We start from the raw sequence: 18,209 nt of genomic DNA on the forward strand, positions 1-18,209 counted from the left end.
CCGGCGGCTTCGAGCGGCGGCGCCGGCTCGCGATCCCCTAGGCGGGCGCGGCGGGCGGCGGGGCGGGCGCGGGGGCCCGGCCGGGCGACGGCGGGACCGCGGGCGCGGGGGCCTCCGGCCCCGGGGCCGCCACCAAGGCCGTGACTAAGGTGAGGGGCCGGAGAGGCCGGGATTCGGGGCCGGGCCGCGCGCTTGCGCCCATGTGCCCGCCCCCGCCGGCCGCCCGCCCGGGGAAGCGTCCGGGAGGGGCCGGCCAGCGGGCGGACGGGCGCGGAGGCTGGCCATGTGACGGGGGCTTCCCACGCCGGGCCGGCCGGCCTCTCCCCGCGGGACCCCCAGCCCTCTCCCGCCCCGCCCCTCCACCTCGTGTCGCTGGCCGGGACCGAGAGTCGGTCCGCGGTACCCTCGAGGGGAAATGAGTTTGGGTCCGAAGTACCCAGCCCAGAGCAGCATTTATCGAGTGACGTCTGCTCTGAGTAATTTGGTGTTCTGACTTCAGCCCGCCAGTCTGAGCAGAATTTTCTAACAATCGCATTTGTGGCAGCTTTAATTGCCATGGTTTGGCCTCTAAACCCGTAACAGAATAAGTCTCATGACAACATTGTGGTAGACATTTAGTTGTGGGGTTACCATTGACTTTTTCATTCGACTTTTCCTGGTTGCTTTTAAAGTAACAGCTCTCTGGAGGGAACCCGGTGGAAGCAAGAGGGTTGGATTGCTGGGCACGTTTGTCCTCTAGCCTAGTCGGCCGCCTTGGGATCATTTTTAAAAGGGCCTTTGGCCAGAAAACGAGTCTGTATTTTAGGTTCCAGACGCGTGATCCTCTTTTCATAGTCTGATATTTGCCTTAGTTGTGTTTTAACACATAGCTTTAATTGACCAAATGGTGTGTGTGTTACAGGATGAAGATGAGTGGAAAGAATTTGAGCAAAAAGAGGTTGATTACAGCGGCCTCAGAGTTCAGGCGATGCAAATAAGGTATGGTCTGGTTACAAACGCGTTGAGATAACCCTTAGGATAGGTATAGTACGTTTGGTTTTTCACTAGCCCCCAAACTGTATCACAGGGGCCTCATGCAGGATAGGTATAGTATGTTTGGTTTTTCACTGGCCCCCAAACTGTATCACAGGGGCCTCATGCTTTAGATATGCATATTAGGGCTGTAATGGATTGTGTCTTCCTTGTCTCTGTGGGGGCAGTCCTTCTGTATGCTGATCAAATTAGCTGTCCGCTCCAAAATCCTGTGAGAGCTTGCCTACTTATTTGAGACCACTAAAATGAAATGGATTTTGTGGTTTGAAGACATTCACTTTTAACATTGGTGTGTTGAACCTAGGGGTTTTGTTCATTTGATTCAAAAATAACGTGGTTTTCAGATCTCTCCAATAAGCAAGTTAGTACATACGTATTTTTGTAATTTAAGTATACTTAATTGATGTACAGATTTTATATGTTCACCCAGTGAGACCAATCTGTGTAATCAACAGCAAGGTCAAGAAACTGAACATTACTCCTGCAGAGGTTATCTAAAGCCCTTTTAGTCACTACCTTCACCCCCAAGAATAATCAGTATCCTAACACGGCAGATTTTTTCTCCCTAGAATTTTATAGGGCATCAAATAGTCTGAGCATGTTATTTTTAAAGTTCAAGAAAACAGGGGCACCTTGGTGGCTCAGATGGTTAAGCATCTGCTGCTCAGGTCATGATTTCCAGGTCCTGTTGGGCTCCCCACCTCAGTTGGGAGTCTGGTTTTCCCTCTCCCACTGCCGCTGTTTGTTTTCTCTCTCTCTTTCTCTTAAATGAATAAACAAAATCTTTAAAAAAAAAAAAAGGTTCAAGAAGACAGTGGTTTTTTTTTTGAAAAATGGGTTGGTTGGTTTAGGGGATTATTAAGTCAAATATGTGATAGTTGGTTTTAGATTCATGTGAATAGATGTCTTACTTTAATGGGTGAATGTATGGTTTCACCGTTTTTAAGGTTAAAACTCTTTAATTCCCAGTTTAAAGAAATAAATGATGTAATGAACTGCCTCCAGTTCGAAGTTTGCAGCTTGTGTATACCAGTGACCATGTGGCACTCGGGCAGAAGTGATTTTCCTTAACAGAATACTGTTTTATTACTTCTCCAAGTGGTAATATTTATGGCCTTACATAAGTTACTCAAATTCAAACACCAGGGCTAATATTTTTTACTTCTGTTGAATACCTCCCAGAGTGCCAGACGTTTATCTCCTAGGTTCTTTCTCGTCTGTAGTGAGCTTAACCAAAGTGAAACCTGACTGACTGTGGGAAACGTTTTAGGAAATGGGGCTTCTCCACTCTTGAGGTTCTTTTGAAGTAATGATAAGTAGAAGTGATAAGGCTAAATTTTACTCCCCAAAACTTCTTGAATTTGTATGTGAGATGTTTCTAGAGAGGTTAGTTAAGAAAATTTCCCTTAAAAAAATTTTTTTTTTCCCTGATTTCTGGGGTTTGGCCTGTGAAAATGAAGAGGAGGAGATGTGAAGTTCTTATCCATTGGGGCTTTGGCACTGGCTGTGTGGTTCCTGTTTGGCTGTAAAATAAGGCTCTTGGTCTGTCTTTCCTAAGCACAGGTTCTTTTTTTTTTTTTTTTTTTTTTTTTAAGATTTTATTTATTTATTTGACAGAGAGATCAGTAGGCAGGCAGACAGAAAGAGATGGAGAAGCAGGCTCCTTGCTTGCGGAGCAGAGAGCCCGATGCGGGGCTCCATCCCAGGACCCTGAGATCATGACCTGAGCCGAAGGCAGAGGCTTAACCCACTGAGCCACCCAGGCACCCCCTAAGCACAGGTTCTTAACTGCAAATTCTGAAGATTGAATGACAGGAGGAATAGTGTTTAACTGTGTTGAACTTACTGAGCAAGAGTAACACTTTCTGAGGGGAAATGTTTCGAATTCACTGAATGCTAGAAATTGATTTTATTATATTATGGGAGGATTTTTATTTTTATTTTTTTTATTATGGAGGTCTATTTTTGTGTCCTTGATTATATATCCCATATCCATACTCAAGGTTATTGTGTCTTTCTGGCTATTCCAGAGATAATGAAACATTTCTTAAATTATGTCTTTCACCTCTGCCAGGGGCGTAGGTAAATCTCAGCTAGTACGAGTGTTTAAATTCTGCTTGACCTGAAACTTGACTAGCTTTTATGTTGTTTTTCTCGTTATTCTTAGCACCTAGTCTTACTCCTGAGTGGTCTGCCACATGTCTTTCTCTAACCTACCATTGGAAAACATGTTTTCAGGAAGCTGCCTTTGTGGCTCCTCAGTCATCCTGGAGTCAAGAGTATTTTTTCCACTACCTTCATGATCTAACCGCCTTCAGGAAAGACTTGAGTGTGAGACATCATCTAAGGTCTAATAATGACAGATTTTCACACTATATACTGTCTATCCTTGTAAACTTTGTATTAAATGTTTTGACAGTGAAACTCGGTAGGCTTGGGATCCCCAAGGAAAGAAGACACTTTGTTTTCTTCAAAGGAGTGGAAGTAGGTTTCCCACATAAATGGGATGGAGTTGATAATGTCACGAAAACATGGACTTTGGGGAAAGAGGAGCCTGGGTTTCAGCTTCTGCTTATGTGTGACTGTGGGCAAGTCATTTTACTTTGGAGTGTTGGTTCTGATCTGCAGAATTGAGACAACTCCTAGGATTGTTGTGAGGATTTTTGAATAGGGTATTTGTAAAATACCCACTCAGCAATACTAATCTTCTCTATTCATTGGGTAAATTAGAATGACTTAGTCTTGGCAGTCTGTTATTTAACCATGAGGCAACTGATTTATAATACCAAGATTTGAGGACAAGGGGTAGTGGAAGTACGCTGACTACTATCATGACTAAAGACTGGTGAGTCAGTTCACTATGAACCTGATAGAAAATGACATGTTCAGGTTGACATGAGTATGACCATACCAAACAAAAGTCCCTCTCAGAGTGTTCAGCTGTAGAATTATTGTCTTTTATAGCTTGGTCTTAATCTTTTAGGCAGAAGCCCTTACTTAGGAAGGGGCAGAAGAAAGGACATAGCTTTGAGAAGGTGGGGCACATGATTCTTTATGCCTTCAATTTGTTAAACTTTTTCTATGAGAGAGGCAGCTTTGCTATCTCTGTATGAGACAAGGGAATATGAAACTTTGGAGTTTGACTTAAAATACCTTGACATTTACAGCCTCATAATCTTAAAGTTTTTTTCTTCCAACTTTTTGCTTTGAAAAATGAGAAACCTCATGAAAGTTCCAAGAAAGATAAAATAAGTACCCATATACTCTTTGCTTAGATCTCCTTATCATTTTTGTCACATTTGCTTTAGTCAGCTGTAAATTCTGCATATAGCCTTAAAATTTTTTTGACACTAGACCTTATGATAGGTTAGCATGCTGGACCTTTATTGAAGATAAGTGTTCATTTGAAAGGAAATTTTCAGTAGCGGCAAACAATGCTGTATTAATGTTCTAACACATTTACCAACTAGCTCAAGATTAAAGTGCCAAGAGTATTAAAAGAACTTGCATACAGATTTTGTGTCTAAATTAATAGATGTGTTCAAGGTCCTCATGATGTAGAGACAAGTTCTTTAGAGGGGTGCCATTGGGATGGTGATAAAAGGGGCTTAACATTGGAGCTTGGATTGTTGGATTGTTAGCAGTCTAAATGGGACCTGTAGGCCCCATTTAATTTAATATTGAAGTTACTAAATGTTGAGCATTTGTCATGTTTCGGTAATAAATTGACTTCTTGGAGGGGCACCTGGCTGGCTCAGTAGGGGGAGCATGTGACTCAGTCTCAAGGTTGTGAATTCAAGCGTCATTTTGGGCTTGCTTTAAAAAAATGAGTTCTTGGAGCCCAGTGGTTTTTTTTTTTTAGGAACCTTCTTAATAAATCTAGAACTCGGGGTGCCTGGGTGGCTTGGTCATTAAGCATCTGCCTTCTGCTTATCTCACGATCCCAGAGTTCTGGGATCAGGTCCTTCATCAGGCTCCCTGCTTGGCGGGAAGCCTGCCTCTCCCTCTTCCGCTCCCCGTTTATGTTCCCTCTCTTCTTTGTCGACTAAATCTTTAAAAAAAAAGAAAAAAAGAAGAAAAAATCTAGAACTCTAGGGACACCTGGGTGGCTCAGTTGGCTAAGCATCTCCCTTCAGTTCGGGTCATGATCCCAAGGCCTTGGGATTGAGTCCTGCATTGGGCTCCCTGCTCAGCAGAGAACCTGCTTCTCCCTCTTCCTCTGCTGCTCCCCCTGCTTGTGCATGTTCTGTCTGTCAAATAAATAAAATCTTAACAACAACAAAAAAGGAATCTAGACTTTTAAAACCATTAGGTAGAGCTGGGTAAGTTGTTACTTGAAGAAATCACTCCTGCAGCAAAGCTGGATTCATTGTAGCAAATCTTAGTGTGACTGTAGTGTGCCAGACATCAGGGTTATAGAAATAATTCCTGCTCTACTAAACACACCAGTAGATCATTTCAGTGACGGGCAGGATACTGTGGAACACAGGAGAGAGACACTTAGTCTCCCATGAAGGCATTGAGAAAGTCTTCGGAGGAAGCCGCCAGCATAGCTCATCAGGCCATGTCTAGTGATTTTGCTGTTGTAACAGTGGTTGGGTAATAGGGCAAACCAGTGGAGATGCAGAAGCACAGTCAAGTCTGGATTTTGTTTTAGCTGCTAAAACCCTAGTAATTGGGGAAGGAGGGTTAGGATGTATAAACTCTCATGTAATGTCCTGTGAGATAAAGAGGTAATGATGTCCCATCTTTATTAAGAAACTGCTGCAGGTTGTGTAATCCTGATCAGCCGTACTGAAAATGAATTTGCTCAAAATAGAGAAAATTTGTGTCATGTTAGAGCTCTAAAGAGGATAAAATGAAAGAAGCAACATGAGAGAGTATGAGCTCTGAAGACAAGGGGTTTGGCTTGCCAGTTTTTAGCCCTGGGGAAGGGGCTTAAATTTTAGTCTGAGTGTCTGTGTCTTCTTTGTACATTAAGTCTCCTGCCTGCCTTGGTGTTATTGTGAGGTTTAATTTGTGAAGTTCTATGACAGGGTCTGGCCTTCTAGATACTCAGTAAATATTACATTTTCTTGCTTCATTCAGCTATACTACCACGAGTACCTTACAGACTGTTGCATATTTAAGACCATAGACTGTATATTGTGATAATGTATTTACAAGTAGCAGTGTAGTGTTTAGAAATGTGAAATTTAGCTGATAAATTAATCAGCTATATATTTAGCTATGTATTCTTTCGGGTCAAATACCAAATTTTAGCCTAATTACCTCCTGTGGAAATGATTCTTTGCAACGTGTATTTTAAGACATTTAGAGATTTGACATTTTCTGGAAGTGTGTAAGTAAGAAAAAGTAATCAGATAAAATTTTAAGTTATTTCTACCCTGCCCTTAGTCCTACAGCCTTTTGACAAGGCTTTTAGCTTCTCTGGGCCTTTGTTCCTTCTCTCTCTTGGATGAAAGATCCTTACTAGACAATTTCCAATGTTTGGTTTAATACTTGAGAATCTTAAGAAACCAAAATATTAGGTTGTCTTGTGCCTATTATTACAGATGCACAATCCCTTTAATTAAACTCCTCTTACTTAGTAATATTTTGTAATTTAAAGGGATCTTTAGATTTATTCATTCTTCACTTGTCTCAGAGTGAAGAGGTAGTAAACATTACAGTAAAGGAACTTCTTTTACATGGATCATCAGTATTCTGCCAGGCCAATTTGGGGCTTTTCTTTAGTATCTTACTGTGAATTAGAAAAACTATATTTTTTAAGGGTTTTTAAAAGGTATAACAGCTTTAAAAATGTATGAGAGTGATCTCTAATCCCTTCTGCTTAGAGATAATCAGTGTTAAAATTTTTTAGTGTTCAGTTAATTGCTTACTGTAAGCTGATAATTGCAGTTTAGATATATTAATCACTAAATATTAGAGAATTTGAAGAAAAATCTATTTTAGAATATAGTGTGTATGTTTGAACAAGTGATTCAGCACATTTTGCTGAGGTAAGTGTTTCACAATGTAAATGACAAACAGAAAGCTAGCTTACCTTGGGGATCTATATGAGTATAAAAGTGCCGTGAAGGTTCTTAAAGTCCTTGTAGGGGTCTTACTTCCTTGTCTGGCTGGGATTGGGTTACTGGGACAGACTAACAAGTCTTACGTAACTAGGTAAATAACACTTGGGTTTTTACTCAGGAACCAAGCAAATTACATGAAAGTAAAATTATTGGCATCAGTTCTTAGAAATGGATGACTGAAAAAAAATATTTTGGAACAGTTCTAATGTTAGGATACCACTGTTAGACTCCTGGATAAATTAGGACCTTCATAGCCTTACCTGGTTATTCTTTCTATGTGTAAATTGTCAAACACAGGGTCATAGTGTTTAGTATCTCATTTTTAAAAATCTATTTTAAAAAAATATATCTATTTACAAAGAACTGTTCGTGTTGTGGGTTTTTGAGATTTTGAGTTTTGTTCTCTTATTTTTTTTTCCTAGTATAAAGATGGCATCTCTCTGAAAACTCAGATGGATATTAAAAAGCATGTAATAGTGGGGTGCCTGGGTGGTGCAGTTAGTTAAGCGTCCGACTCGGTTTCAGCTGGGGTTGTGAGATTGAGCTTCTTGTCAGACACCATACTCAGTGTGGAATCTGCTTAATTAATATTCTCTCTCCCTCTGCCCCACCCCCCACTCCAAAAAAAAGTCGTAACATTTAACAGCACCTACTCTATGCCAGGCACTTTTCTTGGTGCTTTGTATCCATTAACTCATTTAATTTTTATAACAGAACTATTATCCCTATTTTACATAGAGGAAACTGAGGCATACAAAAGTTAAGTGTCATACTTAAAAGTCTCCTGGCCTAGTCGGTGGCAAAACCCAGATGATTTGAACCAGGAAGTCTGGTTTTAGAATCTGCTCGTAACTACTTGCTGCATGAAAAATATAAAATCAGGCATACTAGCACCCAGCTACTTTTTCAAACTGTTTTTTTTTTTCTTTTTTTTTTAATCAGAATGTCCTTCTACTTATATTAAGGTGTATAGATTTTGTTTTAGAAAGCCATTGGCTTAACTGACATGAATATTCCTTCCATGTCAGCATTTTAAAGATTTTATTTATTTATTTATTTGATAGATCACAAGTAGGCAGAGAGGCAGGCAGAGAGAGAGGAGGAAGCAGGCTCTCCGCGGAGGAGAGAGCCCGATGCGGCGCTCGATCCCAGGACCCTGAGATCATGACCTGAGCCGAATGCAGAGGCCCCAACCCACTGAGCCACCCAGGCACCCCTATGTCAGCATTTTAAACGGCTATACAGATTCTATTATGTGTTAACAAAAAAGGAATTCTATTTTAAATGGCTGTATAGATTATATTATGTGTTAACAAAAAAAGGGAAACTGAAGGGTGGCTTGGCCCTATTCTCAATCTTTTTTCCTCTTACAGTCTTAAGTAAAATCATGCTACAAATTCTGGCTGAGGATGTGTTCATTCCCCTCTCCCCTCCCTGATTGTCACCCTAGGCCTCCAAAATCTGGAATCACCTCTGTTGGTGGTCATTGTCTTTGAAATATTCCTCTGTCTTTTTTATTTTTTTAAGATCTTACTTTTTTATTTGTCAGAGGGACAGATACTGGTCAGGGAAGTGGGGAGGCAGAGGGAGAAACAGGGTCCCCACTGAGCAGGGAACCTGAGGCAGGACTTGATCCCAGGACCCCAGGATCATGACCTGTGCTGAAGGCAGACGCTTAAACTGATTGAGCCACCCACACCCTCTATAAGGGTCTTCAAAGGAGACCGTTGGTTATTTGAGAAATTTGTCTTACAGCTAGCACTTTCCTTGTTTTAACAGAAATGTCAGGAAAACACTCTTTGATTGTCCTTTTGTAGAAGCCAGGAGGGGCCGTGATGTTCCCAGGGTCATGCACAATAGGGTGGGAGTCATCTTCGCATTGTTAAGACCATGATCACTGATCAGGCATCAAGGGGAGAAGATGTCTGAAAGAGTAAAAGGCGGAGGACAGCTTTAGGCAACTGCCCTGGGTTTTTTTGTTTTGTTTTGTTTTTTTCCAGTAGGAGAGAAAAGCGTGGTCAGAATGGTAAAGGAGGTTGATAGGCTGAAGTTCTAGGAAAAACCACCACTGTCACGAAACTGAGTTTTTGTATTCTCTTCTTTAAATGGGTGACCTATCTGGTGATAGAAACCAGTTCTGTATCTTCCCTGTGTCAAACAGTAGAGACTGGCACTAACAAAGTCTGTAGCACTGATGTCAACACTGAACACAGGCTTGTTTCTTTTGGAATGTGAATTCTCATTTTGAGAGTATTTTGTAATAGGTGCTAAAGGATTAGGAAATGAAATTATACAACTAAAAAAAACTTGTATTACTGAAAATTTGCTTACCATAAGTGCCTATTCAGCCACTCTGGTCTGGTCCTAGAAAAATCCAGAGCTTACCCTCTTAATCCCTCTTAAGTCCCCTTTTCTCAGGTTAGTCTGGCCTCTTCTCCCGCAGTTTCGTGAGGTTGGTAGCTGGGGTCCTGCTCTTTCTTGGGGCTGCTGTATGTAATGACATAGATTGTCCTAAGCCTGGCATGGTAGTATGGTAAATATTTCTAAGTGTTCTTGACTATATGAGGTTTGCAAGAAAGGAAAGCAGAGACTATCAGACCAAGTAGTTTTCTAAATGTTTTGTAGCAGTGCAGTCCTTTCATACGAAGTCACGTGGAAGTCCCAGTGTATAACAGATAAAATCCCCTATTTCTGTCTCTGTCTCTTTTAAGCAGGTGGGTCACTGGGGCTCTGAAGAGGTTGGGTGACTAACTTGTCTTAGGGTCACACAGATCAGCCTTGAAACAAAACGAGGATATGGAGTGGTGATTTTCCTGGTAGTTCTGTAATTGAATTCACTTGTTTGCTTTTCCACTAGTGAAAAGGAAGAAGATGATAATGAGAAAAGAGAAGATCCAGGTGATAACTGGGAAGAAGGTGGAGGTGGCGGTGGTGGTATAGAGAAATCTTCAGGCCCCTGGAATAAAACAGCCCCAGTGCAAGCACCTCCTGCTGCAGTAATTGGTAAGCTTAATACTTTATTCTCCTACAGCTGTCTGTATAATTCAATGTACTGTTGGCATGCAACTAAATGAATGCTTGTAGGAGAATGAGTGGGGTTCCTTTCTGCTCTTAAGAGAGATGTTTGTATTTGTCTGTCTGAAGAGTTTCACATCCTGTGTAAAAGAATTTAGACCTTAAGAGACGTGCTTTTCTGTAGGCTCCTTAAATTTATATGTAAACTAACTTGCCAAACTTAAATACTTGTAATTTATGTCAATTTTTGACAGTTGGCTAAGGGAAATTGTACCTGTGTTTCCACCCGTCTTTATGTTTTTTACCCTGTTCCTCATTTACTCTGTCTTGAGGCATGAATTCTCAGAAGGGCACATTTTCATTCCTAAGAGTTGATAGTAAGAGGTTCTTGGTGGGAGCATGAAGTGTTAGATCTTCTAGTGGGGTGTTGCCCACCAGAGGGCAACAGCGAGCAGGTGCACAGTGTATCTGTGGTATTAACATTTCCTGGTGTGGGGGCATGGTGTTTAGGAAACAGATGTCTGAAAGGGTTCCTTAGAAATGGCAGTGTTGAGAGAAGTTTGAGAAACATTACGTTATAACATATACCCATTTTTTAAAAATGCAGAATAATAGAATAATAGTTCACTCCAAATCTTACTGCCCAGAGATCACAGACAATTAGTATGTATCAGCATTCTTGGCATCCTTTCTAGCCCTTTGCTAGATGTGTATATATATGCTTTTCCATTTAGGTTTTTTTACTTTATCTCTGATGACCTGAGCATTGCTAACCTCAGTGTCCAGGTCTCCATCCTCACCCAGTTTGCCCCATCAGCAGCGCTTGCTATATAGCTGATCACCCCAGGACACCACAGTCTCCTGCTCCCTCCACTGTTGATTCTATCTCCCTGGCTGGACTTTCTTTTCTCCTGCCTCTGAGAGAGAACCTACCCCAGTGGTCAGTCCCTGCCACTCTCTTTTCTGTGCCCTCCCTCCCTTGACAGTGTCCACATGCCGGCAACTCCAAAATTCACACCAGCTAACTTCTCTCCTGACCTCCACACACACTTAGCCGCCAAGCCGGCATCTCGATATCCGCATATCCCCAGCTGAACTCATGTACAGTGGACCCTTGGACAATTTAACTACTGAGAGCCTGCTATGACTAAAAGCCTTAAGAGTAACAAACATACCAGTAACCAGTTACTAGTTGTTATCAGTAACAACACATTTTATATATTTATCCTACTATATCCTTAGAATAAGCTAGAGGAAAATTACTAAAAGCATAAAGAAAAAATCCCTTTACAGTTCTCTACCGTATTTATCCAAAACATGAATGTGTTAGTGGAGCCATGCAGTTCAAACCCATGTCGGGGGTGAGCACACGGCTTTCCTAATCTCCTTGCTGTTCATTCAGTCCCTTAGGCCACAACTCTTGGAGTCCTCTTTGATGCCTTTTCCTTGCTCCACACCTAAATCTCATTTGTCAGTAAATTTGTTTTGTCTATATTTTCAAAATCAGATTCTGTGTGACTAGTTCTCTCCAGGGCCACTGCTACCACTCTGCTTTGAACTGTTAATTTTTATATGGATCAGTGAGGTCATCTCTTTGCTGGTCTGTCTGCTTCTGTGCATGCCCCCGCCCCCCCCAAAGAGAAGCTGAAGTTCTCAGTGACCTGCAAGGCTTGGGATCCCTGCCTTGTGATCCCTTCTTCTGACTTGCTGTTTCTTTGAATCTGGTCCTCGCTTACCCTGCTTCTTGAGGATACCAGGTACACTGCTGCCACAGGCCCTTTTTGTCTAGGTTCTCATCCTGAATCCTCTTTCCTTTATATTAGGAGCCTCTAAGAAAGCTGCTTCTGTAAAGGGCCAGATAAGAGGTAATTTAGATTTTGAGGGCCGCACGGAAGAGGATTTTAGTTGCCCAGCCCTGCTGTGACAGCACAGAGGCAGCTGATGCAGACACCCAGTGAGTGTCGCTGCATTCCATTGAGCCATTTAGGAAAGCTGGAGTCAGACCAGATTTGGCTTGTTTGCCTACTCTGATTAAGTTTGCCTCCTTATGGCTTTTAGGCCTTGTTTGGTTTCCACCTCAACACTGAGACCCCTGCCCATCGTGTGCTCCCTTTACAGTCCCTTCCCCTACTCATTTTCGGTTGGGCACCAACCTTTATGTGGATGCGTCTCCTCCCTCGAGCCGAGCACTGCCCCACAGTACTTTTGCAGTGACAGAATGGCATTGTTTACCGAAATAGCTGCTAGCCACAGGTGGTGGTTGTGCACTTAAAATGCCACTAGACTACTAGACCTAAGGAACTGAATTCTTAAAAGTTTATTTCATTTCAGATGGCTGCATGTAGCTAGCAGCCTGAATATCCAGTCCAGTTCCTGAAGGCATGTCCTTAACATTTGTATCTTCCACGGTGCAGTTTAGAACAGCGTCTGACACAGCAGGTGCTCAGTCACTAATGAATGTGTGTGATACTACAGCTTTCCCACACTTAATTAAAAGCTGTATGAGACAATAAGCTTTTATAGTAGTATTCAAATGGCTGCATTATATTGCAGCTAATAAATGATGGCGTAGGCGTTTATTTGAAATGAAGTTTTTGATAAATGAAAAACACACATTATAAAATACTGAATTCATATTAAGAATGGGGAGAGAAAAAATGATACATAAGGAAAGGCTGAAAGATACTGTCCCGAAAACATTAGCCATCCTGTAAGACTGGGCTGCTCAGCTGCCTCATTCTTTCCCTGCTTTACCTGTGTTTATAAAATAAGACATCCTTAAAATCCACTGATGTGGAAGACAAGGAAATTATTAAAGATATGTAGTGGCTTATTTTTACTAGCCTTTTAGAAGTAAGTATATACACAAGCATTTTCATAAGTAAATTCTTTACACATGGTGTGTTATCTAACCCACCAAACAGATAAAGAAGTCATTACCCACATTTACCTGTATGTAAACTGAGGGCTGAGGTTGTGCTGTTCTGAAAGACAGTAGCTGACAGACTGTGTCCCAGGTCCACAAAAGAGATCCTCTCCCACTTCCAGTAAGTTTGAAAGAACTCCTTTACATAGGAAGGCGAAGTGTTGTACATGGAAGAGAAGTTAGAAGACTGCCCCTGAGAGAGAAGAGCATTTTCACTGTCAGACATTTTCTCAGATAACTTTCTTCTGTTGTCCAGAGAGACTTCTTGTGTAGGTATTGGGGTTTTTTCTGTAATTGTCAAGTCATTGGGAATGCGGGACTAGTTTATTAGAATGCCAAGGCATTTGAATAGTTTCTCTAAACTGTTATGAAATGTTAGTTACAGAGACCCCAGAACCGGCAATGACTAGCGGTGTGTATAGGCCTCCTGGAGCCAGGTTAACCACAACAAGGAAAACACCACAAGGACCACCAGAAATCTACAGTGATACACAGTTCCCATCCCTGCAGTCCACTGCCAAGCATGTAGAAAGCCGGAAGTAAGTACTGTCAACTCCTGCCTTTAGTCTGGGAACCCTGTCCTTGGCCAGTGAGTGGGATATGGGAGATAGGAAAAACCAGCTGAGGTGGGGGGGGGGGGGTCTCCTTGGTAAAGTCCAGGCTACAGCCGACAGGCAGCTGTGCATTACCTGGGACTTACAAGCCTGAGGGTGGGGAAAGGGGTAAGGACCCTGGAAGGGGGCAGTGGGGAAGAAGCACCAAAGACAGACATTGTCTACAAAAGTTTCTTTATTCCTGGTTTGTGTTGTTCTGTAGCTATGACATGTATCTATATAGAATTCTATGACATGTATCTATATAGAATTCTTTGTAAGCACACATGTTCCTTATAACATGGAAACTAGAACTGTAAGAGCAATATTTCATTGTATTCCCAGTTGATGTGAAAAGATGAAAGATGTTGGCATTTATAAATCTAATACTAAAATAATCTTATTTCAGCAGGTACTTAAAATGAATGCTACCTGGAATTAAATGACCACATATGGCACTTCCACATCCTTTGTAGGGACATGAATTTTTAATTTTTATTTTATTTTATTTTTTAAGTAAATAAAATGGCAAGAAATGTAAAGGACATCAGATGGAAATACTGGTTTTGGTGGGGGGTGGCTTTTAAAGTAAATACCAGTCTTTTTGTCTCTTTGAGAGCCCATCTGGCTTGAACTTAAGCCTCCATTGGACTTGCACCTGTGCTCTGTCCCACAGAATAAGGGGCAGTGATTCCCCACGGGACTCAACTTGCTTTATCTGATCCACTCCCATCAAGGAGAAGTGAGGAGAAATCATTGAATAATGAGTAGAACCTGACTTGAATCAGAAAATTGTTGCCCTTAGGCATAAAGAAATGTATTGTTTGTATTTGCTAAAAATAAAAGTGACTCTTAGAAGGAATCACCGTGTCATCAGATAGCCTTTTGACTTTGCAGTTGTCTTCAAGTTGGTCCCAAAATAGGTTTGCAGTAAACAGTATTCAAATAGATTGCTGCCACAGAAAATAGGACCATAGAGATTCGGTATTTGTGTTTTCTGTTTCTTCAAAGCCCAGAAAATGATCTGATGATGATTTAATGTGCAGGTTTCCCCCACTGTCGAAAGTAGAGAATTCCTATGAAATGGTTCCTAAGCCACTTTCTGAAAGGTTGCATTACACTGCTTTGCTTTTACCGGAAGACCTGCTTTCTTTTCCTAACTTAACACTAACTGAAAGAAATCTGAAGAGACTTTTCACTGTTACGAAAAAATATATCACCATACTAACGTAGGTCTTATGTAAAAGTAAGTGGTATAACCCAAACTCAGGTTACTTCAAAGGGGGGATGTGTGGCTTTTTTTTTGGAGGATCAATAACCTAGTGAAGAAGAAATTTACTGATTACATTTCTTTTCCCTTAGGGATAAAGAAATGGAGAAGAGCTTTGAAGTAGTAAGACACAAAACTAGAGGTAGGGATGAGGTTTCAAAAAACCAGGCCCTTAAACTTCAGCTAGACAACCAGTATGCTGTGCTTGAAAATCAGAAAAGCAGCCACACACAGTACAATTAAGAAATGGTCTTTGCTAACCCTTCTAAGGTAACTAGACTGCAGCTAACCACCAGGAACAGCCATTCATCATCTGATCTCTGCTGGACCCACAGCCGATGCAGACCACTCGATATAAGTGACCGGCCCTGTGGCACTGTGGAGGTGCAGGTGTCCCAGCTGCTCTTTGTATATACTGGATTTAGGGGGATTCTCACTGTTCTGTAAATGTGTGAACTAGATTCAGCAGTGCTCTTTCGTTGTTACTCTGCCGATACAAAAACAAACTGCAGCCAGTGGTCATTTCAAAATCTTTTTATGTTCAGATACTGAGCCTTCGTAAGGGCTGACTACCTCAGGTTTGCTGCACTCGTTGCGGACTTCATGTGGATCACAACTTCTGGACACGGAAGGTTACAGCTAGTATGTGTCGGTGTGAAGCTTGAAACCAGCTCTACTGGATTCCTATCAGAAATCCTGCAGAAAGTCAGCCATCTGGGTTCTGATCTGCTGTAAAAGATGAAGATTTAAGTGACCTTAATTAACCTGTCCTGTGCCCCACCCTTAAGGATACTCTGTAGTGGGCTGTGTTAGACTTCCTGGAACACGCCGCTCTCAAAAGAACTCATGTGTTCAGATAATCTCTGTAGGGTTGTGATTTTATAATTTAAGCTTTGAGTTGTATTCTGAGGTAACCACAAATTAAATTCAACCAAACTTGGGTCCACCAAGTGGGAAAGGGGGTAGGGGAGGGAGTAATCTTATTTCTTTTAGGAATTTTTTATTTGGGTAGTGCTTTTTCTGTGTTCCACCCATTAAGGCCTTTTTTTTCCTTTTTTTTTTTTTCCTTTTACTTGGAATAAGTTCTTCCACAGAGCATATTGCTTGGTTAAATAAGTGACCTGAAATACGCATTAGAATTGTGAAATGTCTTGTGAATTTGCCAATCCCTAGAGTGGAACCAAATAGCCTTTGATGTCAAGGGCAGTGGATGTGGGGGGCTCTACTTCAGGTGCTGCTAAGCCTCCTCTAATCAGGTCTAAACTGTACAGTAAACTGCAGTGGAAAGAGTGTGGGTTCTGCTCAGGCCAAGGGATTCAATGACCGGCCCTTAGCAGTTTAGAGCGACGGTGAGCAGAACCTTAACCTAAAACCCACTTAGGTTTTCACAGATCTTGCATATCTTTGACAGGATTTCCAGATAAACTTGTGCCCAAATTTTTCAGGTATTGAACATTTCTACAGATGCAGTGATTGTGCCAGTTTAGCTCTGTTACCAACCTCCTGGTATGTCTTGATGTTCATTTGAAGAGTCAGGGGTGAAAGACAGGCGATGTAGCACTTCTGTTTTTAATAATTACAGCTTAAACTATCCAGTAATTTTTAGTCCTTAAAGGGACTTCAGGAAGCTACCCAGGATTACTGAAAAGTCTTTCCATCTAATGAGATAGTCTGGTAATTTACTAGTTTTGTATCTTCGGTTCAGTAGAAATAACTTCAAAGTGGAATGTGACCACTTGGTGCAGAGTCTGGGTTTCTCTCTAATAAATCCCTTTGCCAAATGCTGGAGTTGCAGACTTGCTCCTGGCAAGAGTGAAGCAAGTGAGCGAGTAAAACTACCCCGGTGTGGGTCATCTCCAGGAGTTCAGTCTTGATGAAAGTGTCAGTGCAGAAATTGACTCCTAGGAGTTCACAGTATCTCTTGACAGGACCTGCCAACCATGTCTGGGCCATGACTTGGGTGGTGGTTGAGGCAGCAGGCAGGGTACCTGCCTTCTGGTGTACTGGGGTGAGCAGCTGAGCCAGCCAAGGAGAGGTTGGATGATTAAGCAAGAAACAAGGGATTCTTGGTTAAACTGAAGACTTCATTTGGGAACCAAAAATCTTAACAAATAATCTTGGATCTTGAGCCACATATTTCCCCTGAAAAGTATGCATTTTTTTTCCAGCAAAATTTTGTTGGGGGTTATGTTACTGAGGAATGAACTGAGATGAGTATGTGGAACTTTTATTTAATAGCATACTATACTAGAAATCTAAAGACCTGCAGGAGATTTAAAATTCCAACTCTTGTTATAACTTTTTAAAGATTGTGAAATCTAAAAATGCACATGAATCAAGTTTTAATATACTGTATGATGGGTGGGTGAGGCTGTCCATTGTACCATTTCTTTCTTTGAATTCTCAGGCATGGTTTGGCAGTGCAAGAACTCTGTAACATTAACAAATTCAATAAAAAGTAAATCTATGGATTGTGCGGTCTGATTGTTTTTATTCACCACCCCCCCCCCCGTAGTTTTTATTTTTAACCCTTAACGTGTATCCTCTGTTTTTGAAAATGGCTAGTTGATGCCACTCCTCCATTGCCGGAGGAGGATGGTACTCTTCTACTCCTGTTCCAGGAACGTTAACGAGACAGACCTGCAGTGAAGGGGGCTGCAGCGCTAGGATGAGTATTCTTCATGGAAGTTTAAGCATTGAAATGTACGTTTTTTTCTTTGTTAGTGTATTAAATTTGTCATAAACCATAGCAAGGGAATCCACAATCTTCACTGTGTAAAATAAAGATCTCGGGCCTTGTCCCAGGAGAAGCTTACACATTTGTCAAATGAGCAACTATTTTAAAGTTCAGAATTTAGTCTGCATTATAGTTCTACATTTTCTAGGCTAGAGAAGGTATATTTTAAGTCACTTTTGGTAATGGAATTTTAATGTTTAATGTTAACAATTGCTGCTAGGTCATTCTGGCTACTTGATGGAGAGTTTTCTTGACAGCCCTACTTTAAATAGAACACCCCAAAAAAAAGTCCCTGTCACTAACATCCCTCTTAAAATCTTCCATAGTTGGGGTTTTGTTTTTTGGTGTTTTTTGTTTTTTCTTGAGCCAAAAGTTGCACTCCTAAAATTTACATGTAAGTACTGTTTTTAGTATAGTCTCAAAAATTGTGCAACCATCGCTCTGAATTCTGGGACATATTTCTCATCCTCCCCTCCCCCTTCCAAATTCCATATTCATTAGCAATCCTTTACCATTTCCCCAAGTCCCCTGCCCTAGGCAACAACTATTCTTGGTCCCT

General features: G+C 41.4%; 1 protein-coding gene across 1 annotated transcript in view; it reads left to right on the forward strand.

Moving 5' to 3' along the window:
• The window catches only part of CDV3 (CDV3 homolog), a 15,780-nt gene extending 603 nt beyond the window's left edge, over positions 1-15,177 (forward strand). Inside the window, 6 exon segments of the mRNA XM_059390940.1 lie at positions 2-37; positions 40-149; positions 902-978; positions 9,967-10,112; positions 13,430-13,589; positions 15,006-15,177. Coding sequence (XP_059246923.1) covers positions 2-37; positions 40-149; positions 902-978; positions 9,967-10,112; positions 13,430-13,589; positions 15,006-15,156 — 680 coding nt within the window. The 3' untranslated portion in view covers positions 15,157-15,177.
• Positions 15,178-18,209: the final 3,032 nt, after the last annotated feature.

The sequence above is a fragment of the Mustela nigripes genome, chromosome 2 (assembly GCF_022355385.1).
Source record: "Mustela nigripes isolate SB6536 chromosome 2, MUSNIG.SB6536, whole genome shotgun sequence".
Taxonomy (NCBI): domain Eukaryota; kingdom Metazoa; phylum Chordata; class Mammalia; order Carnivora; family Mustelidae; genus Mustela; species Mustela nigripes.